A 25000-nucleotide genomic window follows, 5' to 3' on the forward strand; every position below is an offset into this window, starting at 1 on the left:
GAATCGCCACATCTGGAATTGAACACGTGTATGACCTGTAAGTGTTTGATTCCTGTTGAAATGAAGGTTTCAATTTGGTGTATTTACCAAGAAACCGGCTTCCTATTCTCTGGATTACTTAAGCTAAAGTGTACCACAGCTCAACTAACATTTGAAAATGTTGTTTTAATCTTCTAGATTATTGTCTAGCAATAAGATCGATCACCTTCCACCAAACATATTTCAGAGAACTCTCGTAGTAGGGAGCCTGTGAGTAACCAAACTACAAAAATAAAGGATAATTTAGTGTTATCAACTAAGTTGAAAACGTAAATTAGCCTCCGTAAGGGGTAAAAAAGCTGACGTTTCTAGCCTTAGCCCTTCGTCAGAGCGATTGGAGGAATTGTGGGTTGTGTGTGGGTTTATATGCAGAAAGTGGAGCTACGCCATTGGTGGGAATATATTGACGAGAAAACAGGAATAAATTAAATAAATTAGTTGAATTAAAAGCTCTCATTGATTCCGTGGGGATTAAGGATGCCAATTTGGAAGATTAATTTTTGTTCTAGTGTTTTGCGGATTTCCGAACCGCCTAGATGTAAGGAAAGGCCGCAGACTGCCACATGCTGTTTAGGGAGATTAGAATGTCGAGCGACTGGTTTGTATGCGTCCTTGTCATTTCTTTCTACGTCCCGAAGGTGTTCTCGGAATCAGTAACCTAGTCGTCTTCCTGTTTCGCTGATGTACAACTTATTACAATAAGTGCAAGTTATGCAGGAAATAACATTAGCGGAGGCACACGTAAGAACTCCATACCTTTTTTACAGTTTCTCAGACAGTCGTTGAAGTAGTGACGACTCTGATTTTTCCGAAAAATCAGAGGCAATGTGCCAGTTTTTCGATAAACGTGGCTATCCCGTTTCTGTCATTCAAACGGGCCATCACCGTGCCTAACAAACTGATCGACAGTCAGCACTACAAACGGCTGACAAGGAAAACACTGACCGCATTCCATTTAATCTTACATTTCACCCTCACAACCATGCAGTTAAATCAATCGTTCTTAAAAATTTAAATTACTCTAAAACGATTCAGAGACTGACACTATCTTTTCGCAACCCCCTCTTATTTCATTCAAACGTGAAAAAAACACAGGCAACTTTTTAGTCAAGAGTTCATTTCAAACCAATGACCGATCTGGAACTTTCAAATGCGCTCGCTCGCAATGCAAAACTTGTTCTTTCATTCATAACGAAAAGGAAATCTCGGAACCCAAGAGATCCATTGATCCACCAATCACTTTACGTGTACCTCCACTTTAATCTCCCTAATCTGCGGCCTTTCCTTACATATAGGCAGTTCGAAAAGCCACAAAACATTAGAACAAAAATTTATCTTCCAAATCGGCATCCTTAATCCCAACGGAATCAACGAGCGCTTTTCACACAACTAATATATTCCCGTCATCTTGTCACCATATTCCCACCAATGGCGTAGCTCCACTTTCTGCATATAACCCACACACAACCAACAATTCCTCCAATCGCTCTTTCGAAGGGATAAGGCTAGAAACGTCAGCTTTTTCACCCCTTACGGTGGCTAATTTACGTTGTCAACTTAGTTGTTCACACTAAATTACCTGTTATACTCTCCCACCGACGTAGCATCACAATTTCTTTAGAAACTTACCCCCTTTATACAAAAATAAAGGAGTTTTTATTCTGTGGCTGTCTTTTGATGGTATTACATACAAAAGAAGTCACTCTTGATGTGTATCAATTTTATGATTTCATCTATTACAACAGATGGACATGAAAATACATCTGTCCCTTCAATTTTTGCCTAGATCTACTTTATTTATAATACTTGGAAATTGGGGGGAAATTTCCTGCAGCATTTTCAGATAACTTCAAGGTATGGCATTTAAGTCCGTTCCTTTAATGAAGGATGAATCTACATGTAACGCCTTTTTTGATTCGACCGTTTATGTCTCCCTTTAGGTTTTTTCAAGAGATATTTAACTGTTTATAATCTATTGATTTTTATTGTCGATAACCTTATTTCTCTAATCTTTCCATAGTGATTTGTCCTTCAACAAATTGCAGTCATTACCAGATGAAATATTTAATAGGCTCGATCAGTTAAACATTCTGTAAGTAGATCAAGAAAACCTTTTCCCAAATGAACTTTACATTTAATAATACATGATTGGGTCGAGATCGACTCTTTCTTTTAACGGTAGACCCCTAGTGATATCATATCCTTTTGGCTAAGCAACCGATTATTACCAAAGTTTAATTTTCAAGGGATGAAAATTACCTAAAAGAGGAAAAGTTCGAAATAGGTCATCATACAGAGTTTTCCTAGAGGTTCATTTCCATCAGTTCAAACTATGACCCGATCCTGCCTAACGTTGAATATTGAAAATGATTAATTACTCCGATGATGACGTCATTTTCAGAATTTTGGTGTTTCAGTGTTTTTGACCGATAGTAATTTAAGATATGTAATTTCAAAGATAATTTTTTTGTCTCATAGAGGCACAGGATTGGATTATTTTTGTCCAAAAAGGTGTTAGAGATCAATCTAGCAGCTAATGTTTACAAAAGATGATTTAAGTCAATCAATCAGCCAAAAACTTGAACTGTTCCCACCGTTCTCCTTTCACATCAGATCGTAAACAATCGAAGCGATTCACAGGTAGCGTTTGTGTCTAATTTCCCCATTTTGCGCTACAGCACAAGAAAAAACCTCAAATGGCTCTTTGCTTTAAAAAGATTATGCATGCTAGTTAGGGAGAAGCATAGGCATGCTACGCATGCAAGAGTTGTTCTTTTGGATTAGTGGGTTGAACTGGGACACCAGGTAACTGACGTTTGAATTCTTGTAAACGCTATGACTAAATGCCCTACAACCGGGCACGGAAGGTTCTTTCAAACTTTAACGAATATATGATGTTGGTTTAGAAATATTAAGCGATTCCAAAAATTGATTTGGTTTTCAGTGGTCAGACTCTCCGAGCTTGAACGTACTTAAATATCGCTCGGTTGTCAACACTTTCAAATTTCACGCCTTTGATCAGACTGCCGGGCATGGTCTCAAATGCACCGAAAAGTTCCTGGAAACTTCCTAAGAATATTAGAGTTTTTTTTTAGGAAATATCAAGCTATTCCAAAAATCAATTTGTTTTTCTAGTGGGCACATCTTCGCATACCTCATCACTCTTTCACGATACATTTTCTGAGTTGAGCGACTCACAGACATTTTGATTTTTCCCCCCTATTTTTTAGGGTGCTAACCTTCAACAACATCACTCACATTAACAAACGCACGTTCAGTGGACTTGCCAGTTTGACCACACTGTAAGTGTCCTATATATACCTTTCTAAAGAGGCGTATGTAAGGGGTCTAAATTACGTTTTTCAATAGATTAGAGAAGGATAGATAGAGTAGGTGTATGGTGGCGTATACATAGTTGATGACTGTACCCAGAGAAGAGGCCTTTAGGCCCCTTCCCCCAAGGGGAGTCAGGAGGCATTGTCCCGTAGAGAAACAAAAAATTGAAATTTAGAGCTCAAAAATGTAATTTCCACCATTGCGGGCATCAATTGTTATGATTTTCATCGACACCATTGTAATTTGCGAGCTATTTCTGACCAATCAGAATGCTTCGTTGAAGCATTCATAAATAAATGGAGCAAATTCGAAAATCAATGCATTGCAGGGAGGCTCTCATTTCAAGACCCCACCCAGCCCACGCGAAACCCAAACACAAGAGCCTTCCTGCAAGCTAAACAGACGGTGGTAAGCGGTCCAAGGGGTAGCGGTAGATCATCAGTTACTTACTTTTACTGAAACCTTGTCAGTACGTCCACTGCAGTGTAGCAAACAAAAGAGTTGCTGTGCCGCATTCTAAAAGGACTTTTCGTCTCAACCCCCGATCAGTTCTCCACTTAAAAACTTGAATTCAAACATTGTTTCATATATCACCAGGCACATCAAAATGTTTCATATATCTTCTTCATCAAAATTTTGGAGACAAAATGTTAACAGAGCATCGTAAATACCGTAGGTTATATTAATTTCATAGAAATGTATCAAACAAGATCCACATTTCCAGTGTCCATCTGTCGATTATAGATGCTCTCTATTAGACTCAATATAGTCGTGGATTATAAATGAATTATTTGGCTAATCAGTTTGATTTTTCATTTGTTAATTTAATTCATGTACCTATGTAACTATAATAGATGGCACATGTATAACGTCATTTCCCTTAAAATTTTTTTTTGATAAGTCAGAACTTTGTTATTCTTCCTGTTTTCCAGACTGCTTATCAGAAACAACCTTACATTTATTGCCAAAGACGTTTTTTATGAAACTCCCCGCCTAAAATCATTGTAAGTATTAACTTTGGTTCTGAGATTTGCCTCATATTATGTAATGCTTTATCATGTGTGCAGTCCAGTGAGGATAAAGTGTTATCCGCTATCCTCTCATGGCGTTTTAGATAAGCCTTAATAAATAAACTACCATATCTATTCTGTTAACACAATGATAATAAAAAAAAAGTAATAAAATAAAAATACGTATATATGTCGTATTTCGCAATTACACAGAAGTGTTTCCTCTTCCTGTCTCATTTCAAGTGAGTCAAAACGGCATAAAAATTCTATCACATAATCATACTCATTCCGAATTCCAATTTGCAATGCATATACGACATTTTTATTTTTGTTGCGCAGGTGGAGAATTGTTTCACTGAAATAAATTTTCCCGCAGGTTTCTTCACAGTAATGCAATTACATACATTGAAAAGAAGACTTTTAACAGGCTCGACCTGAAGCAGTTGTGAGTAAAATTGAAGAATAGAATGATATCATTTGAAGCTAAAACTTGAAATGTGTTACATTAACAAACTGATATATTTTGTTGCTGTTTTTCTTTGCTGTTGTTTAGGTGTCAGTAAACTTGAAGTGCATAATTTAGATTTGCACCCACAATTTGTCTTGATATTAGGAGCTTGAGCGTAACATATCTTCTTTAAAGGGAATATACACACTTCATTTTCAGAACCATCTTTGATAATCCTTTAAACTCATTACCAGATGGAATGTTTGACGAAATGGCAAATCATACCAAAGTGTAAGTCAAGCCGTTTCGCTTAAAAGCTCGTAGAAATTTTTTTTTTTAATTTACTAAAGAAAATGAAGTTAGTAGCAGACCTATAGATTCTAGATACTCCTATATATATTTTTTATATTCTCGAGCTTATCTGGAAATTTTGAACTGCTGAACTTTATGGGTTAACGTAATCATCTCGGAAAGTAATCGTTTTTTTTCCCTTTTCTTAATTTTCTTAATTCGGCTTCACGTTCTTGGCTATATTGGTATGAATAAAGTTTCTCGAAGCGGTTTTTTTTCCACGTTCAGTAGCTCTAACCATCAAGTAAAAGGGGGAGGGTATGGACTGTTTTGCAATCCACGTTTCAGGTCGCTTAAAGACCCCTAAAGCTAAGGAAACCCGAGTATGCTCTGGTGACGTATATCACCTAGCAAATTACAACTGCCACAAATCTTACAACTAACATCACGTTGGTTTTTACACCCGAAACTTTTAAATTCAATTTATTGATGATGAAATTATATTTAGAGCATTGACGTGTAAAAATCTTCGTATGCTGCCTCTAGGAAAATATAGGTGTCAAATGTAAGTAGGCCTTGATTTTCATTTTCTTCTCATGCTATAGAATGGTGGATATCTGCACTAACGTTCCAGCGGCTCGTTTGACTTTAAGGATTTCAATAAGTTTATTCTTAAAATTCAGCCTTTGCACTAAAAAGCCTGGTCGGATTTAGTCATGATATACTGCAATTCCAGAGAATAGCTCTTGTGTTGAATGACGTCATTAATTGAAATTCTCCCTCCCCCCCCCCGGCCATTTGCATGAATCGTAGCCGCTTTCCAATTATGGTTAAAATTCATCAGTGTACATCCGGAAAGCCAGTTGAGTCCCGCGCCTCACTGGGTTTCAGCCGTCTTAAAACCAACGCTTTTGTTGTAGTTTTTGCCTGGCTTCTCTCGTCACAGGTAGGGGGAGGTCAGTTGTGACCACAATTTTCAATTAGCATTGAAACAGTTATTGATCTCGGTCGTTTCAACTTGTCGGGATTTATCAATGCCATTGGCCTTAGCTATTAATCTCTTCACGAGAAAATTACGATATCATTATTTTTCAACCTAGTTTTTAATTCATTGCCATTGTCCAATCCTCAGTGAGTGTACCCCCCCGACATCTCTGCACGTCATTCTGGACAGTTACCAAAGTGGCTTTCGTTTATGCTTTACACGCTCAGGTTTTCTGTGCCATGACTGTGGATCCCACAAAAAACACAGTCTTAAACGCCCATGTGCAAATTGCAGCCTATGTCCAGTTGGTACCTACATGTCTACCGATGAAAATTACTGTCTACAGTGTCCTGCTGGTAATAAGAAGAAACAATTATTGCATCGTTGATATAGTAAAAAGACAAGTAACAAGGAATCACTTAAAGCGTTGTACGTTAGAACGTGTTTATACACCAACAGAGCAGGAAAACGTTTCGTCAATACGACATTTTCAGTACTTGTTCACCCAAATGGAGTTCAGTCGAACCCTCTTTTCAAAATAATAACAATAAAAAAAAATATACCAGAAGGGTTTTGAAAAAAAAATTATAAACAGCTATCCATTTCTAATCACATTAAGTAACAAAGCGACACTGGTCTGAGAAAAATGAGTGCATGTTATATTATTCGTTTCAATTACTTACGTATTGGTTTACTGTTGATTCGCTATTTGTCTGGCTAGATGGCTACCGGTGGTGGCTTTAGATGTTTAAGATATGTGTTGGATGAGCAAAACCTGGCTCTTACGTACATCGTTATTCCCTTACTGAGCCAAAGTACAAAAAAAGATAATTGATTGGACGAATTTCAGTGTGATTATTGTTGGTATGTAAATTTAGTTCACCGAGAAAAAAAAAACTGACCCAATTTATAACGAGAAACGACTGATCAGATGCAATCTAAATTCTTGGTCATCCTTGTTTCCTTTGCTTTCAAACAAAAGATTAAATTTTGATGGAATCATCATTCTTTTCCTTCTATGTATTTTATTAACTTTTGGAGATGGCCTAGGTAATTGAACGATGTTGGCATACTGTGATGTGGGTTTCTCAAGGGTATACTTCTGTTATCAGAAATGAGTTGGAAACAAACAATAACATTTATAAAAGTTGTTTCTATGCTGTAATTGGATGTAACAGTTGACTCTCTTACCATGGGCCCAAACAATCCACCCGTAGAACTGTATCCATGTTCTATAATATCTTCACAGGAGGTTTTTATCAGGATGAAATGGGACAAGTTTATTGTAAAAGATGCAGCATTGGAACATTTGTTTCTGAGCAGCAAAGTCCTGGAACCAAAGCTGCCGACTGCGTGGCTTGTCCATACGGTAAGTATAGTGTTCGCTTCTGGCAAACTGCACCTTTTTTCGATTAAGATACGCTTTGGGTGACACTAAGTTTTAATAAAAGGACTGTCACAGCAATTTCAATTTGTTGCTATTTATTTTAAGCGAAATGCAAAGATATCGTATTTTAAAGTATATCCATTTACTTCGCCGGTGAAATCTTATTTCTTGATTGTCTTGGAGAAGAGAGGAAATGAGTTCCTCGAAAAGCCTTTTCATGAATGCTTCATTATCACTGCTAAGAAAGGAAACATTCCTTCCTAGGTACGGTCTCCAACGAGACTGCTGAATATCGTGCATGCAGATGCCTACACAACTTCTATCGGTTGGATCGTTTTGGCCCGTGTACAGCATGTCCGCCAAACGGTTTTGTTTGTGAGAAAGATACAGCAATACTTGCTCCTAATTACTTCTGGAAATGGACAGATCATTCTGAAAAAGAACATTTCAAGGGTTTTGTTAACAACATTCATTCTTTTGGACCACACTACAACCATTCATATTCCACGTTCGATGGTTCACTCCCGAAACCACTGAACTGTCCCCATGCAAAGTCCTGCAAGGGTGGAATTGATTCAGAATGCCATCAAGGATATCAAGGGACTTTGTGTGCAACCTGCTCTGAAAGCTTCTATTTTCGCTTCAACTCTTGTTTGAAATGTCCCCGGTTAGCTACAACAATAACGCCATCCATCTTGGTAATTGTTCTTTTTGTTGCTGTGTTTATAATGGTTTTTTGGGGTGACTCCAAACGTGCAGACAATGACCGGACAGTTGCAGATGTCATCATGTCGTGCTTTAAGATTGTAATTGGTTTTTACCAAGTCATTGCCGATATTTTCTCGGCATTGGCGAAAGTCCAATGGCCAATCGTTTTGATCTCAACGGAGAAGGTTCTTAAAGTACTTGAAGGGAACATCTTACAGTTTGCCCCTCTAAGTTGCATTCATACTTCCCTACGGCTTGATGAATTTGGAAAGTTCACGATGATTGTTGTCATGAATGTCTCACTCGTTGGCTTTATTTTCTTGTATCTATTTCTTAAAAAACGCTATATCATGAAAAAGGAGGACCTTGGTGTAGACCAGAAAGTAATGGAAGTTAAGAGTTTGAAGAAATCTTGCTATCGTAACATTTTCCTATTGTTGTTGACGACCTACCCCACGACAAGCAAATCGATAGTTCAGATTATTCCTCTTCCCGGTGCGTGTGTAGAAACGTGTTTCGCAGACGACAAGAGCGACTGTATCTTCCTGCTGAGAGCTGACTACTCCATCCAGTGTTTCACTCCTCGCCACAGCTTGTATTGGCTCATGGCCTCTATTCTGGCATTATATCCAGTAGGATTTCCACTTTTGGCTTTGTTTCTCACTTACAAATATCGTGAGTCCCAGATAAACGAAGAAGTCTCGTTCGGACTCAGTGTGTTCTTTGAAAACTACAAGAGAGAATTTTGGTTTTGGGAGGTCACAGAGATGTACCGGAAGCTGATATTGATCTCGTTGATTTTCCTATTTGGATCCCAAAGCCATTTCCAAATCGGCCTTACTGTTCTGACAGTCAGTGTCTTTGGAGTGCTCTATACCTTATTCCGACCAATCAAGAACAAGTTTGAAGATTACTTACAAACATTTGTCATGTGGATCATTTTCTTTGACGTTTGTCTTGGTGCATTTTACATAGACTGGGATGAGAGTCAAGGAGAGGGCAAGAACGACTCCATCTTTGTAAATATCCTGTTCCTGGTCCTTAACGCCTCTGTATTGTTTCTTGCCATTAGTAAGTCAAAATACTGCTCTGTTTTATTCAATATGCATTTTAGTCATTTGCCAAATATATCAAGGAAAGGTACCGTGGATTGTGATGGTTTTCTCAATCCCCAAGTTTTTTCGTTTTCCGCGCAATGAAATTATTATGATGAAATCATTAAGTAGCCTTATTCAGGTCATTTAGGATGTTTGACTCTCAACAACACTGTCTCACATAATTTTAATCTTAAAACAGATCGCGATGTTTGGAAAATTCTTTCCGCAGCTTAACTCTTCCTTTAGGTGGAACTTTGAGACCTTGTTATTCTGACAGCTTTTAAGGATGTGGTTTACAAAATCGTAGCTATGGAAGCTGCGAAGGAAGGAGAATTTGAGTTATTTTCTTTATTCATCTTCTGTGGTGTTCCAACATTAGAAATTATTCGTAGAAAACAGAAAACTCTGAGGTACAGATAGAGTATAATTAACAATTGGTTCATACTTCAGCGTGTGTTCATCGCGATATGAAGCACGCGGGAAGTTTGGAGAGCACGAAAGATGCGTAAGAGTTGCTCTCGGCTACGCCTCGAGCAACTCTAGCTTCTTGAGTGCTCTTCAAACTTCCCAAGTGCTTCATATCTCGATGAACGCTCAGCTGACGTATGAACCAATTGTTTTATAACATTTTCAACCCGATGGAAAATCTTTTTCTCAACGGATTTGTTTGCTGACGTTATGAGCGCGCACAATAGGAATATGAAGCACGCTCACGCAACTGAATTTCATTATACAAATTTACTAGCTATGTTATAATGAATATTGAGATCTTAGCAAAAAAAGATCCAAATCATTGTGCTGACAAAATGTCTACACCCATTCTCAAAACGCTTTCTCAGCTAGAGCGGAAGCAAAGACAAATTTCAGGAAAAAGGGACACCTTACCGTTTTTAACGCTTTCTTGTAAGATTTTAATTACATGTATAAGAGTTGAACTCCGTATTTTCTTCTACTTCACAGGAAAAGGAATTTTACATGTGAATTCAATTTGGAAGTACATTACTTTCAACCCGATCCGATGTTTCGGCTTCCTTCGCCAAGGAGTATCACGTCTCAAAAAGAGAGTGGTCACAGGAACGGAAACATCCGATGAACTTTCACGCCTCATTCAAGACAGAAATTGAAGAAATCACCGAAGTATTTGCCTTTAAAATATTTTACTCTGCCTCATGAACTATCTCACTCTAGATGGCTTAAATACTTAGAGCTTTTGTTGAATTATCTCTGGCCATTGTGAGACTTCTGAATGACATTTCATTGCAACTAAAGGCACTAGCGATTCCCAAAAAAAGACTGTGTTCTTCAAAACGCTATGCGTAATGTTTTTAAGACTTTAATGTAAATTGAGGTAGTAAACGTTTTAAGTTATATTAAGTCCAGTATGGCTAAGACTACCAGCACGGGAATGACGAAGCAGATGGCGAGGAGATAATGTGTTGGTGGTAGCTTTAAGGTGGACAGCTATTGAGAGAGATTTTAGTCTAGGCAAGGTGTTTTTGTTTCATCGACGGAGTTTATATGATATGGTGATATATACCATTGATGGAGTTATTTTGGTATCTACGCAGATATTAAAAACTTCAGTTAGCTATAATTAATTGCGGAGTGGATCTGTGATATTGTTTAACAATATGTTTTTTTTCAATATGTTCACAGTAAGCCTAAAAGTTTTATAGTGACAACGATTTTATCTTCATGTATATTAAAGTAAATGGTTTGAACCCAGGAGTATCAGTAGTTCGTTTAGTGTGATCGTCCGGGTGAGTGTAGTTCTGAAAAGAACTGTTGTTGGTGACTGACGTTTCGACTATCTGTGCGGTAGTCATCTTCAGAGTCAAGTGAACAGTAGTTGTTAGTCGATGATGTTATAAAGTCTGGTCTATTGAACGTGATTGGTCTGTTTAGCCGTGATGTGATTGGCTGGAAGACTCGTGTAGAGTTTGTTAACAGTCATTGGTCGGTTTCGATCCGTCTGTTGTTTGTCGGTCTGTTTGTCGGTTTGTTCACGTCGCTAATGAGTCGTTTGTAAGGTGCTGGTGATTGTTGACATCTGTTGAGAGGCGTCTGTTCTAAGTTAGTAAACCAGCTTTGCAGAGTCATTCGTTGAAAATAGTTTGTACTGTAGGTTAAGCATTTAGCAGAGTCCCAGTCGATTCTGTGATTAGTTTTTCGGTGATGTTCAGAAATGTGATTGTTTACATCGCCATTTCTAGTTGCTTGTTTATGTTCAGTTAGTCGCGTGTTAAGGTTTCTACCAGTCTCACCAATGTAGGAGGCCTGGCAGTCGGAGCATTCGATCTTATAAATCGCTCCCTACTACTTACGCTCAAAAAGACCGAAGCCTTTGACACTCAACGCTACTACCGACAGAGGTGCTCTGTACCACAACCACCTAAATTTTACGAACTACCGAAACTACACAAACCTGGGATACCTATGCGACCTATAGTCTCATTCTGTGGGTCCCCGACGTTCGAAGAGCCGGTCAGACCTAACAGAAAACGAGTGAATTTATGGTCATTTGATTCAAGTTAATCGCAAATAGGGATGATTTTCATAAAGAAAACTTCTTTAGTTTAAGTGCAGCATTGCCATATGACCCATTCCACTCAAAGTAAATAACTGACATCAGTATTATGAATAAATATTTCGTACGTATCGACTTTAACACGGCACATGGATTCACTACCATCTAATTAAATAAAATTTATATGTTTCTTTATTTATCTCGTTGCAGTGCTGTTATCATAATGATATTGTTTCTTGAGGACAGGGGGGACTTAATGGCTCATGGGAAGGATCTTCGGGGAATAGACGGCCCCTTCGAGATAGTGTTTGTCAGTATACGCCAGAGGTTTCGCACTGTTTAAAAGGATATCGGTCAGCTCAGGAAAGGGCTTGAACTTCTTTACGAATGATGACAATCTGAGATTTAAATACGATGGAAACTACAATTAGGAGGTTTTCATACGATAAGAAAAGCACAAATATAGTCATGCAGAAAGACAAGGAGTATAAGTACTTCTCAAGCGCGTGAAGCAAACAACAATGAGGAGTTTATCCCAAATCGGCCTTACAGTTCTGACAGCCAATTCTTTGGTCAATTCTTCCCGCAGCTTAACATTCCTGTCGGTGGAACTTTGAGGCCTTGTTAACATGAGAGCTTTTTAGGATGTAGTTTACAAAATTGTAGCTATGAAATCTGCGAAGGAGGAAGAATTTGAGTTATTTTCTTTATTCATCTCCTGTAGTGTTCCAACATTGGAAATCATTCGTAGAAAACAGAAAACTGTGAGGTACAAATGGAGTATAATGAATATTGAAATCTTAGAAAAAAATCCAAATCATTGTGCTAACGAATTCGAAATGTCAACACCCATTCTCAAAACGCTTCTTAGCCAGAGCGAAAACAAAGACATATTTAGGAAAAAGGGACACCTTACCGTTTTTAACGCTTCCGTGTGAGATTATAATTACATGTGTAAGTGTTGAACTCCGTCTTTTCTTCTACTTTACAGGTGTTTCAGCTTCCTTCGCCAAGGAGAATCACGTCTCCAAAACCGAGTGGTCACAAGAACGGGAACATCTGATGAACTTTCACAATTCATTGAAAATAGTAACTGAAGAGCTTCACAGAAATGTTTGTCTTTAAAATCTTTTGCTAAGCCTCACGAAATACCTCGCTTTGGATGGCTTAAACAACTTAGAGCTTTCGTTGAAATCTCCTTGGCTATTGTAAGAGTTCTCAATGACATTTCATCGCAACTAAACTGAGGCACTAGCGACTCCCGCAAAGGTTGTATAGCCGCAAACGCTAATCACACGTATTTCAAACTTTACTAGAACAAACTTGACACATTGTTGAATACGGTAACTGAAAATGACAAAATTACAAACACGCGAATGAGCATAAAATAACTTACATCGTATGAGTGAAAGTACTGGAAAACGACAAAGCGAGATAAACAAAGATACTTACAAGACGAATGTGACCAACCCAAAGACGAAAACATGAAACCCAGAGCTAGATATGTAACGGTAATTTTCACAAACTAGACAACTAACCAAATAAATTACGCGCAACCAATATATATACGATATGCAAATAAATATAACAAGTACAAAACTGGTAACTGACAAAGGACACTAATGGAAGACGAGAAAATAAACACCTAACACGAAACTATGAAACACCAACACTAACAAAAAATGATAGTACAAATTCTTGCGCCTACAGGTTGTGTTCTTCAAAACGCAAATTCAACGGAATTCAACATTTGAAGTCAATTTGGAAGTACGTTACCTTCAACCCGATTCGATGTTTCAGCTTCCTTCGCCAAGGAGTATCACGTCTCCAAAACCGAGTGGTCACAAGAACGGGAACATCCGATGAACTTTCACAATTCATTGAAAATAGTAACTGAAGAGCTTCACAGAAATGTTTGTTTTTAAAATCTTTTGCTAAGCCTCACGAAATACCTCACTTTGGATGGCTTAAACAACTTAGAGCTTTCGTTGAAATCTCCTTGGCTATTGTGAGAGTTCTCAATGACATTTCGTCGCAACTAAACTGAGGCACTAGCGACTCCCGCAAAGGTTGTGTTCTTCAAAACGCAATGCGTAATGTTTTTGAGTGTTTAATTTAAATCGAGGTCGTAAACGTTGTAAATTATATCAAGTTTATTTTTGTTTCACGGTTGGTTGCAAAAAGTGGACAATGGGGCTTTTCGAGCAATGCGATACGGACAATTACTGTAAGTAGTGTTTCAACATTTTTTACAGACGTTCAAGCACAACACATGGCGTATTTTGGAGAGGTTGTGTCTAATTAGCTAATAAATTTTCCTTTCCGCGATTAAAAAGTGAATGCAAAACTTTTCCAACCGCTCATAAATTAGTAATAAATGAACGAGGAATTCGACTTTTTATACAATCAGAGCACATGTTGTGTCTATGTTGTTTCATTAGCTTTTTCAATGCTCGGAACTATATAATTTTACAAAAGGAACCGAGTGAATTCGTTTTCAATGAATAGTCATTATAGAGACTGACTTGTAGTTTTCCTTTAATTTCTCTTCGATGCCACTTTTGCGTTGTGTTGTGAGATTTGTGCTGTGTGTGAATTGCTTCTGGTGTCATTGGACTCAGCCTTGTGTTAAACATCGCCTTGTATTTCAAGATATGTAGGATAATAAAGTATCGCAGACGACAAATTCGCTCTTAAAATAAAGCTCACAAGAAGATTCACGCGTGTGACAATCAAAGCTGTTCTACGTAACTGCCGCAAACGCTGGACACACGCGAGACACGTATGGCACGAACTATGGCGTATATCACGAGTATGCGTGTGATTTGTATTTGCTACTCATGGTTATCTCCCTGGCTGACATGGTGATTGAAAAAGATATATTGTTTGATAATCAGTTATACCCTTTCGCCGAGACTGTGACATTCCTCGATTCATCCCTAAACCCATTTCTTTATTGCTGGCGATGTAAAGACATCGAGAAAAAGCTGGCTCGTTGTAAAAGAAGCAAAATATTTGCGCTCTACTAGGTTTATCAGTCAACGAGGAACTGGACGGAAAAGGTTTATCAGAGACAAATCCTTAAAAGAGAGGAAGAACGTGTCCTGTAAACTTTATTAAGTCACTGCCACTGAGTCCGCTTCTCTCCTGCGGCAGATCAAACTGGACAATCGAGACCGTTTAATAAGCAGTTCTTTGGCTATGAGTTTTGTTCGTATTCAGTGTACTGTACTGTCATAATTGATATTTCAAGAAGTTTCTCTATTAATAGCCTGGTCTTGAATACGCCATGCGACTCACCAGAACAGATCACTGAAACACACAGAAAAGTCCTCTCTTATTTTTACCAAAATCTGAATTTGAACTAATGACTTTCAGGGAAGCGCTGTGTTTAGGGAAGAGTTCAAAGGCTGTCGCCAGCTCTGCTAGCTCCCTTGCACAATCTCAAAGTAATTTTTGTTACAGTTTACGTTTTTTTTGCGCGAACTGATCCGCCCTTTATTATTATTCCCCGTTTTCTATGCCGGTTTTAAATTTCAGGCTGTTTTAAAAGTGAGCTGCTTCTCTATGCACAAAAACGTAGTCTATATATTTTCACAAAGTTACCAAAGTTATCTTTAATGATTATCGTTATATCTTAAAATCTTGTTTTATAGTATCATTGCATTGGTTGCAAGAGGACCCTTTGCACGTCTTCCTATGCCTACTCTTTCCCCTTATGCTTCTCTCGAGTCTTGACTCGGCCTGTTTTTCCTGTTCGTCTCTTACCATACCTTGGCCACACCCTCACCACAGAGATACATGATATTCTCTTCATTGAAAAGTTGAACTTTCCCCTTACAGGTTCGATTCTAATTGATTGAAGAATAAAATGACAGTAAAATGGCTACATTAACATAGAACGTAAACCTACGCATCGATTTAACCCTTTATACCCTAACATTTGTATGCACATTCTCCACATTCTCCAATGTGTTTAAAAATTACGAGCTTTAGAAGTTGGTGATCATTTCCTTGATTATCGAGACCATAATATTTTATTCAGGGGTGAAATTGTATGGAGAAACTAGAAGCTGGGTACTTTAACGGGTTAAAGGGTTAAGGCCCTCTTTTGTTTCCAAGAAACAACAGATGAAACTATGCCCAGCTTGATAAAAATCGTCATAATGATAATGATAATGATCAACACCATCATCCGTCATGATTGCTTCTGAAAAAGGGTGGTCATTGTAATGGTTATGCAGATTAGGAATTAAGAATGGCTGCTGACGCTGAAAGCTCACAGAAGTCAGCCTAAAATGAAATGAGTGTACAAAGATGACAAAATGCTCGACTGGAAATCATTTTAACGAGGGGGGGAGGATAAGTTTCTAAAGAAACTGTGGTATTGCGTCGATGCATGGCCTAGTGGGGCATTTGGTTTTATAAACTTAGTTGATAATGTAAACTGGCCTCCATAAAGAGTTTTCAAAGCTGACGTCTCACTAGTTACCCTGGGTCCGAACGAAGGGCTTACTCTTTAGAAACTCTATACAGTGGCTGATTTACATGTTCACTCAGTCGATAAAACCAAAATATCGGGAAATCTTTAGGCCAGGATGATGGCTTACGGATTTTATATCCCTGAAAAAGCTGCTTTTTGAGCCAATACGACGAGTGCTTACGAGAGAATTCGGCTTCAGTTTCGTTTAAAAAATCTAGCTACATGCGCTTGTGAGGAAGATGTATAAACATCATATAAGAAAAGAAAACTACACCGTTTTAATTGACAAGCGGGAGCAAATCAAGGGAGAGAGGAAAGACTGAAATGCAGCCAGGGCTATCAGATAGGAATCACAAGCACGGAAACCCGTAAGGTAACAGGGCTGCGCTAGTTGACCGATTACCTTAAAAAATGGAGGAATGAGCGGCACATTTCCAGATAGACCCAACACAACGGTTTGTAGAAGACCCAAAAAAAGAAAAAAAAATTACAAAGAAATCAGCAACGGCCATTTAAATATGAAACACCATGCACCAAGAGCAATATATAAGACTGATAATTAATCAATGAGGATAGATTGCCTAGCTTTTCATTACGATTTTCTTTTTGTTTTGTTTTTCATTCGAAGCTGCTTGTCAGAGATGGTCAAGAAAGCAATTTGGAAGGGTCGTCGTTTTTAATTTTAAAACACGTCTCGATGTGTTTCACACCGTCGATTGAAAAATTATTTGGAAAAAAAAAAAAACTTTTTGGATTCACAGCAATCTCGGGAGATATGTATGACTGTAACTACAGGGATTAATATAAGAAAAACAGGAACCAAGTGTGTAAAAAAACTATTAAAGGGAAAATGTGAGGTTGACATTCACTGACTTTTTTATTCAGGAGTATTCTGGACTTTTTTTTCTTTTCTTTTAGTTAATATGATTAGCTTCCTTGAGTTTAAGCTGGAAATGTATGTAGCAGAACTCATAACTTTGATTTAATCATGCAGAGCAGGATATTTGATCTGCTTTAATCATAAATGTTTGAAAAATTTACTGTGAAAAACGTCTCTTAATCCTCTCTTTTTTCCTTTTTCTTCCTTTCTTTCTTTCATTTCTTTTTCCATTTTTTCCCTTTCTTTCTGTCCTTCATTTCTTTTATTCTCTTCGATTTTCTCCCTTTTTCACTCCTTAGCTCTCTATTTGGGATTCAACTTACCACCAGCAGGTAAGCTGCACACGTTTGGGTACTCTTGGCATACACTGTCGTCTGTGCTCCAAATAATAACCTTGCCGTCACAGACCACTTCGACATGCATGGATGCTTCAAGAACATCTACCTCTATTAGAAGCAAACACTATTTAGAACGCGGCACATATTCTTGAGTAATGAACGAGTCATTCAATATGAACTGTTTCTGTTGCGCATCAATGGAAGTTGAAGAGTGGAGATTTCAGTCGAACCCGCCAAATTTAGACTGCAATCGTTAAAAAGTTTATCCAATACGGAAAATAGAAAATTATTTGCGATTAGAGTTAACAACTTTATGCACTGCAGGATACATAATTGACAATCGTTTTAGAATACGCTGACTTGAAATTTCATTTCCTGAGGCCTTCAACTTCTCTCGTAACCTCAATTCTCAAATCCTGGATATTTTATAGTAAACACCCTTAGTCAAATTGATAAGAAAGGGGTTACATTTTTGGCTTGGTCTTTGAACAAAGCAGGATGTGAACCATTTTGGCCTGTAATAAAACCTTGGAGCGTTGCATTCAGTCGTCCGATGCTCTAAGAAAGAAAAATCAGTGGAGGATTGGACACCATCCTAGGTTCAAACAAGACATTGAGATACGTCTTGTAATTTGTCTTACATGCTGTAAGGATTCGCAATTTCGGAAGCCTCTCTTGTGTTTTCATATCGCCTAATTAAGGAGGACGCTATCTGCAGTTTTTAATCAGTCCTGTGGTCGTTTATTATTCATTCAGAAGTCATTTAAATAAAATTTTAATTATGTCAACAAGATTTCCTACAAGCCGTGGAATTTCATAAGCTCCTCCTCCTGGTTTTATGACGATATCACTTTTGATTGAAAATTAATAACAAATTTTAAAACCTCCATGTCAAATTCAACTTACCAGGTGTAAATGTTATATTAGCATCTAAATCAATTCCAGTAGGAATGAAAGGCCATGGAGAAGCTTTAAACGTTGGAGGCTTATCGTACTTTCCTGAAAAGAATGCAACAATGGAGCATCACCTTGGGCTACAGAAAAACAGAATTAGTTTCCAATTGAGTCTTCACTAGTAAACAGTTGAGGCCATTCATTAGTCCCTATATTTTTAACTTACCTCAGTTCAGGCCCCACGAAGAGCTTAGATGAAAAGCAATACATGCAGAAATTAGGTTATAACTTTTGTTTTTGCAACAAATGAATAGCATTATCCTCAGCTGGTTTTTAATAAAACAGCCGGCAGGCAATGAAGAGGGAAATGAAAAAATAATAGAGATGGAGAAATAATGGAACCCAGAGATCAGATAGTTGGGAAGTAGTAACTCAGTTGTTAAAAAGATAATCGACGATTCTTTTTTCTAAGAGGAATTCTCAATTTTCATTTTCCGTGATATTTCTGGGGAGCACTCTTTAATTTTTCCAACACAGTTTTAGGCAAAATTTAAAATGAGTAACTTACCACAGTATGTCACGTTAATCACTTCAAGTCCAGAGCGATATCCCCATGTTCCACTTATAACAAAAACCAACATGCTCAGGGAGATAGTTTGTCCCGGTTGTCGGGTCAAAATCATCATTGTCTTCTAAACCGACAGCTGAGTAGAAAAACACTGTAAATTTAAATAATTTATGGTGATTTAACTTCGTCTTTTATAATGAGCGTTTGAGAGCCTCTTCGAGTTACTGTTCCAAAAAAATTTCTTCATGATTCGTGCTAAAATTAAAAAGTCAACGGAAACTGTGAATAAGTCGTGGATACATTACGTTTAAATGGGTTCTTTTTTTTATGTAAACACGGGCAGCCAATGGGTAACTCTCGAATAGAGTTGAAACTACTTGGAATTAGTTTGAACTGCTAAGGTGATGTTGAGAGTATAGTCAGAATTCACCATTTTGGCTATCGTTTGACCTGCGCCATTCCTTAAACTCCTTTTTATTCCATAGAAACATATACTATAACAGATTTCTAGCGTAAAATTTGTATGAATGTGCTGCAGGTTGTAAATAAGATACTTGCTCCATTCCTCCCGGCATTCTTTTCGAATAAGATTCCATTGGATAGCTATTGAATTCCGACAAAATTGTAATTGAACGACTGGCTGGTCGGCTTTCATTTTAGGTTCCCTAAAGTTGTCAACTTTAAACATTGTGGTTTCACAGGGAATCCCGTTTTTTTTTTACTTTCGAACATACTGGTAGCTTCCCATTAGTCTGCTTTGATTGGCAATAGTAGTAATACATGCTTGAAGCAAAGTTTCGGAACATTTAAGGTATTTGTCTTAACATTTCCTGACAGATGACTGATACCATAATTGATCACAGCAAGTAAATACATATTCAGGACCACTTTTAATGTTTTCGTGAAAAGTTTGAATGACTTTTGTCATTGTGTGCATCTCTTGTGTAGAATCTCGACATTCGAATTCATGTATTTCATCAACTGCTGTACAACCTGGTCTTTTAGTAACTGGCTGAAGAAGGTCATGGTCACATGGGTTCAACCCAGATATCAAGGATCGCTTTCTATTCCGTGCACTTTTGTTCACTTCTCGTTCATACTAAGGGTTACTCGTTCCACTTTTGGAAAATGCCTGCCTATCCAGTTCTCTGACTTTATCAGGATTTGATTAATTACATTTGTTAAATGCCCGCCTCGGATATTCTCTTGTTTTTGAATATTTTCTGATATTTTGCTTGCAGAGCTCTGTTTTGCTACTTCTTAACTCGTTATTTCTTCTTCTTCTTCCCATGTCTTCCTTCATATCAGCGTTCCCTCTCTGTTCTTTGGTTGACATATTTCCCATTCTTTCATCATTGTTTGTGCTTGTACACTGATCTGTCGTTAACCGTGCTGGTTGATTGTTATGAATTACATTGTTTACCAATGCCTCTTCATTGAAAGGAACAGTTGAAACATGGTGTGATCCATCAATATGTCCAATATTTATAACATTAGTATTAGTTTCTGAGCTAACTGGACTGATATTTGTAACCGATCCATACCCTGGATTAGTTTTTAAAAAACCTGGATTGTCAGGTTTAATACAAGGGTTAAGGTTTAGGGCAAACTGCTTGTGTAACAAGTGCATCAGCCCATGTACCCTGGTATGATATGTTAGCAATATACTTCCACTATGAATGGTCTGTACTACTTTCGATGAATCTTTCTGGGTTGTTTCTCGTATATATAACACCACTAGGAACATTCATATGATAGCTAGGTTTACCATACAACTAATTGGAAACAACTCTAAGAAGCAGTCACCTGCACCACCAACATCTAATATTCTCAAGCAATATTGAGCTAATCGAGATTGTAATTGTATCTGTTTGGATTATTTCCCTGAGTAACTGGTCTCAGGTTTAACTCAATACTCAGTATCACCTGAAGTAAAAACATTTGGCCTTGAAACAAAACAATTGCTATTTCCTACCATATTCTTTATTGAAAAACATTGAACAACATGTACAAATTTATCATTAAAAACAACTGTTACTTCACGTCTTTTTATGCTTAGCAGTTCTTTTTAAAAACATAAACCTAACTAAGAGAAAAATACAACGTTGAACCTTTTGAACGAGTGATTCCAACTGGTTTACATCTGCACATCCTGGTTTTAAGATAATTACGATAATCAAGCGATAAAATCGTTTTCAACGCTGACGAATGTGCTCGCTATCACAATATAGGACCTTACGTACCTTTCAATTGCTTTACTCTTGTTAAGTAAGGTCAGAATTTTCTTCAACGGTAATCTTGATGGTTCTCTACCTCGGCGGACGCCTTTGCTTATAGGATTCGATTTTTCCCTACTTATTCGTTCATGTAATTTTCCAGTATGATTTATGAGACCATTATATGTGTATTCTGACTGCGTTTTGTTCTGCTTGGCTACAAGAGTCTATAAGTTGGATTTTATTGACTGATCAGTTGTGCTGCTGATGTTTCTAATTGCTTTGTTTAACCTTACGTTTAATTCATACTTCTTGTGCTCATAGGTTCCCTCATAAGTTTGATCAAAGATCTACGAGCGAACGTCTCGAGGAGTCAAAGACTTTTCGCATTCAGCGTCTACATTCATAGTCACACCTTTAGCCCCTTAACAGCTTTGAATCGCTTACGCATGTGCTAACTGCGACGAGTATTAATCGAAACTTCCTCGAAGAAAAGACGAATTATATTTCAAAGTCGAGACATTTACTTCGGAAAGTCTATAGACGCTTCCGGTATAATTCTGGAAAATCGATGTCAATCAGTTTGCCGCTGACATATCGATTTGTTTACATCTGAATGAGTCACTAATTTGCATATTCTTGCCCCTAACAACAGTCGTTGCGACGTTTAAAAAAGAACTGACGGCAGGTTTAACGAACTCGATATTACCTGGGAAAAGATTGATAGATAAGGCTGAACCGATCTTTCGCTGAGTATCCTTCAGCGCTCCGTTGATGGTACCTTACCAAATAAAAAGTTCTATACCAACTACTAGAATTATTAGAGATGCCGAAAATATGGGAAAAATATGTACGTTTAAGATCCTCGTTTTTCAGCCGAAACCTTAGTCCTTCTCAGGGGGAAATTATGAAAATTTATCGAGTAACTGAGGCACTACAAGAGCTATCCCTGACTGGTCAAAAACCTTTCGTGCTTATTGCACCGATGAACCCATAGAAAAAAAGAAACATTTTCTTTTTAACAGTTTACCGGCGCAATAAAAACGTGGGACGTTGGGAGAGTACTCGAAGTCACGGTTTGTTTCTCTTAATTTCCCAACTCCTCTCGAGGGTTATCACGTCAGTACGCTGATAGAAATCACGGTGTATTGCCTTAATGAGAGCGAGCGTAACATATCCATTTCGAAAAATGTAAAATTTGAGTTGATTAATTCTTGCTTTAATTTTATGCCATCGTTATGATTCAGTGGATTCTTGATATTATCATCCCAAGATTCTAAAAGGCCCCAGAGGGTGGAGTTTGTAATTGCCAAGAATAAACAGTTTTTAGCTAGTGCAGAGTATTACAGTTGTTGATCTATCACTTTCTTTCAGTCGAGAGGCAAATTTGCATTTCGTCTCTCAAAGGTATTTGTAGCTCTTGTCACAATTTTGGTGCGGAAATTACAGTAAATTTAAGGCAACGAGTGTATTCTTTGCGACTTTGGAGGGTTTTTGTAGCCCCAGCTACTTAAGGTAACAAGAATGGGCTGGATCTTTACAATGGCGGTGAAAAAGATTTTCCGTTCAATCAAATATTTTATCCATTCATGATTTATCGGGTAATTTGGATAAATATTTACCATCTTCATCTGAGCTGTTGAAATATGTACCCCTTTCTCAATTGTGAGTTTTAAAAACGCGAAACATCGACCGCATGAAGAAGCCTAACTTATGAGAGAGGAGCAAGGCTTGCCTTGTATACTCTGCTAAATGCAAAAATCAAAGCAAAATGAACAAATAAAAGACTATCTTCACTGATTCTCAGCCTAGGTATGTTCTGGGCATGTTCTTAAAAATTTGGCTAATCTCAGCCTGATTATGATTGTTCATATAAAAAAAAAAATAAAAAAAAAAATTCTTATGGGAAAAAAGCCTATGTGTATGTACGCATCGCCAAAACTTGGCAAATATCGTTATCACTAATTATACTGACAAGATTCGTAACTTACCGAGAGGGATAGACCTTCAAATCTGGGTGCAACTTGTCACAAATATTTTTGGAATGTAATACTCCTCTAGAGGTTGGAATTTTCCGTTAAAACTCCCGCTTGCATTCGTTGACTTTGCTTCGAATCTTCCTTATCGCCTATCGTAATCTAGAGGACGTGTCGCCGGTTCAAGTATCAACTGTGAAGGGCTCGAAACCAAACTATTTTAAACTATTGTGACAAAAACCCAACCGAAGCAAAAGCGATGACCAGTGAGGAAGTCCTAATCAGGAAGTAACTTTTCTTTTCACCCACCCGTGCTGTGAGCAGTTCTAAAGTAGTGTTAAAGAAATAGAGCTCATGTTTCTAATCTGTATAAATTATTTTTGCTAGTCTTGAATCAAGACACCTCGTGTATCTTCCATTGAGAGTACTTGATAATATGCACTAACGCGTGCTCATAATTAATATTAATGCTTCAAAGTTTCGAAACTTCATGTGTTCTTCAGCTTCGCAACCTGTTCCCGTGCAAGAAATAAATTAAATAATTACTAAAGGCAGAGGGTACAACCATATTAATATGGCCATATCTTTATTGTCTTCTTATTTCTTTACCTTATTTTATACTTTGAGGTTCATTAGCGTTTATGAACTTTTGTAGTCAGCAGATTGAAATCAATAACTGCTTTTAAGTAAAATGCAGTAACGGGTGCTCATAATTAATCTTAATGTTTCAGCGTTTCCAAACTTCTTGTCTCTGATGATGCATGTGCCTGTCATCAATTAACTTTCTGTTACAAACAGGTAGTGAGAATGTCTAACTGATATCTGGGAGGCACGGACTGAAGCGTTAGTTGTCGAAGGGCCATAAATTTTATAGTCAAGGTCGAAGAGCGAGATGTTTTTATCAACCATGTCTCCAAGCCAACCTTCAAATCACAAATTCTGCGACATTGGATAACATCGTAACGAGCAAACGCAATTGCGCGTGCTTATTAACTCCGCTTTCGATCCTTTTTACTAAAGATAGAAATTTCGGGAATTACAAGAGGACTATAAGAGGAAGAAGGTTATACGACTTCGAAAACATTCTTCGGAGAGGTCGATACTTGGCTGTGAGAGATCTTTGGGTGAGTTTATTTAATGGATAAGCTTTTTAACAGCGTAGCAAAATCTTTTTTTAACCAATTTGCCATTTTTTTTGTTAAAAAAAAAAAAAAAAAAAAAAAAAAAAAGAATGATGACCTCTTAGCACCCTGTCTAAGAAATATTTGGTTAAAACTGATTTACTCTCACTGAAAACAGTAATTGGATAAACCTTACGGAAAGACATGCCAAGACCTCATAAAGTAAGCCATGTTGCTTTTGAACTACGGATATTGGTTTTGAATAAGTCTCTGTTCATAAGTTATTTTGAAATCAGTATATTATAATTTGCGTTTCTAGCAAACCGCTCTGGCCACGGTAAGATGTTTACAGGTGTGATACAAGTCATCTTGGTCTTGGGGTTTGTAACTGCATGTGAGAGTGACGTTTGCAGCCAAAAAATCTGTCGATGTACCAATTTCGGTAGGACTCACGCCCTGGTGAAGGTAAAATGTCGAGGTCATGGATTCATAGTGACCGGAATGCCAAGCAATACAATAGAGTTGTAAGTGATAAAGAAACTTTGCCATCTTTCGTCCTGCAGGGCCTCTTATCGTCTTCTTTGTGTTCATATTCGTTACTTAGCTAATAGTTATTAGACACATCCTGGATGAAGGTAGTTTTAAACGTTGCAAACTTGTTAAGGAGTCTCTGTCAATGCCAAGAAAAAACAAAAA

At 37.6% G+C, this 25000-nt stretch overlaps 3 protein-coding genes across 10 annotated transcripts in view; 2 read left to right on the forward strand and 1 right to left on the reverse strand.

Annotated features, from left to right (window-relative positions):
- Positions 1-14531, forward strand: part of LOC113686153 (uncharacterized) — a 123567-nt gene extending 109036 nt beyond the window's left edge. For 3 of the 6 annotated variants that reach the window (XM_089203557.1, XM_089203561.1, XM_089203558.1), the window contains 12 exons: positions 1-37; positions 178-249; positions 2060-2131; positions 3270-3341; positions 4308-4379; positions 4762-4830; positions 5053-5124; positions 5633-5689; positions 6257-6465; positions 7359-7478; positions 7761-9275; positions 10262-12023. The exon at positions 1-37 is cut by the window's left edge and continues 35 nt beyond it. In XM_089203557.1, the coding sequence (XP_089059683.1) occupies positions 1-37; positions 178-249; positions 2060-2131; positions 3270-3341; positions 4308-4379; positions 4762-4830; positions 5053-5124; positions 5633-5689; positions 6257-6465; positions 7359-7478; positions 7761-9275; positions 10262-10425 (2531 nt within the window). In that variant the 3' untranslated portion in view covers positions 10426-12023. Of the gene's footprint in view, positions 38-177; positions 250-2059; positions 2132-3269; positions 3342-4307; positions 4380-4761; positions 4831-5052; positions 5125-5632; positions 5690-6256; positions 6466-7358; positions 7479-7760; positions 9280-10261; positions 12024-13538 lie in introns of those variants that run through there. The other 3 variants (XM_089203562.1, XM_089203559.1, XM_089203560.1) reach the window with 3 other exon arrangements.
- An 888-nt stretch (positions 14532-15419) lies between these two features.
- On the reverse strand, positions 15420-23679 carry LOC149047500 (uncharacterized). Of its 2 annotated transcripts, none has more exons than XM_089203579.1 (5): positions 23199-23679; positions 18992-19127; positions 18436-18528; positions 16715-17637; positions 15420-15679 (listed from the first exon to the last, which is right to left on the reverse strand). In XM_089203579.1, the coding sequence occupies exons 2-4, from the start codon at positions 19107-19109 to the stop codon at positions 17495-17497; spliced, it is 354 nt and encodes a 117-aa protein (XP_089059705.1). In that variant the 5' UTR covers positions 19110-19127; positions 23199-23679; the 3' UTR covers positions 15420-15679; positions 16715-17494. The 2 variants fall into 2 exon arrangements, with proteins under 2 accessions (XP_089059705.1, XP_089059706.1); XM_089203580.1 differs by having other exon boundaries at positions 18992-19142.
- Positions 23680-24159: 480 nt separating this feature from the next.
- LOC149047501 (uncharacterized) overlaps positions 24160-25000 on the forward strand; it is a 2474-nt gene continuing 1633 nt past the window's right edge. The window contains exons 1-2 of one of the 2 annotated variants that reach the window (XM_089203582.1): positions 24160-24307; positions 24624-24828. In XM_089203582.1, the coding sequence (XP_089059708.1) occupies positions 24647-24828 (182 nt within the window). In that variant the 5' untranslated portion in view covers positions 24160-24307; positions 24624-24646. Of the gene's footprint in view, positions 24829-25000 lie in introns of both variants that reach the window. The other variant, XM_089203581.1, reaches the window with a different exon arrangement.

This window comes from Pocillopora damicornis, chromosome 4, assembly GCF_964200805.1.
Source record: "Pocillopora damicornis chromosome 4, jaPocDami1.2, whole genome shotgun sequence".
Classification (NCBI taxonomy): Eukaryota; Metazoa; Cnidaria; class Anthozoa; order Scleractinia; family Pocilloporidae; genus Pocillopora; species Pocillopora damicornis.

Bases quoted from the DNA above. Each gene is read 5' to 3' on its own strand.
- LOC149047500 (XM_089203579.1), bottom strand. From the start codon at position 19,109: ATGATGATTTTGACCCGACAACCGGGACAAACTATCTCCCTGAGCATG. The intron at 18,529-18,991 runs GTAAGTTACTCA...CATTCTTTTCAG, and splicing joins GATTAACGTGACATACTGTG to GAAAGTACGATAAGCCTCCA. The intron at 17,638-18,435 runs GTAAGTTGAATT...TGCTTCTAATAG, and splicing joins TAATATAACATTTACACCTG to AGGTAGATGTTCTTGAAGCA.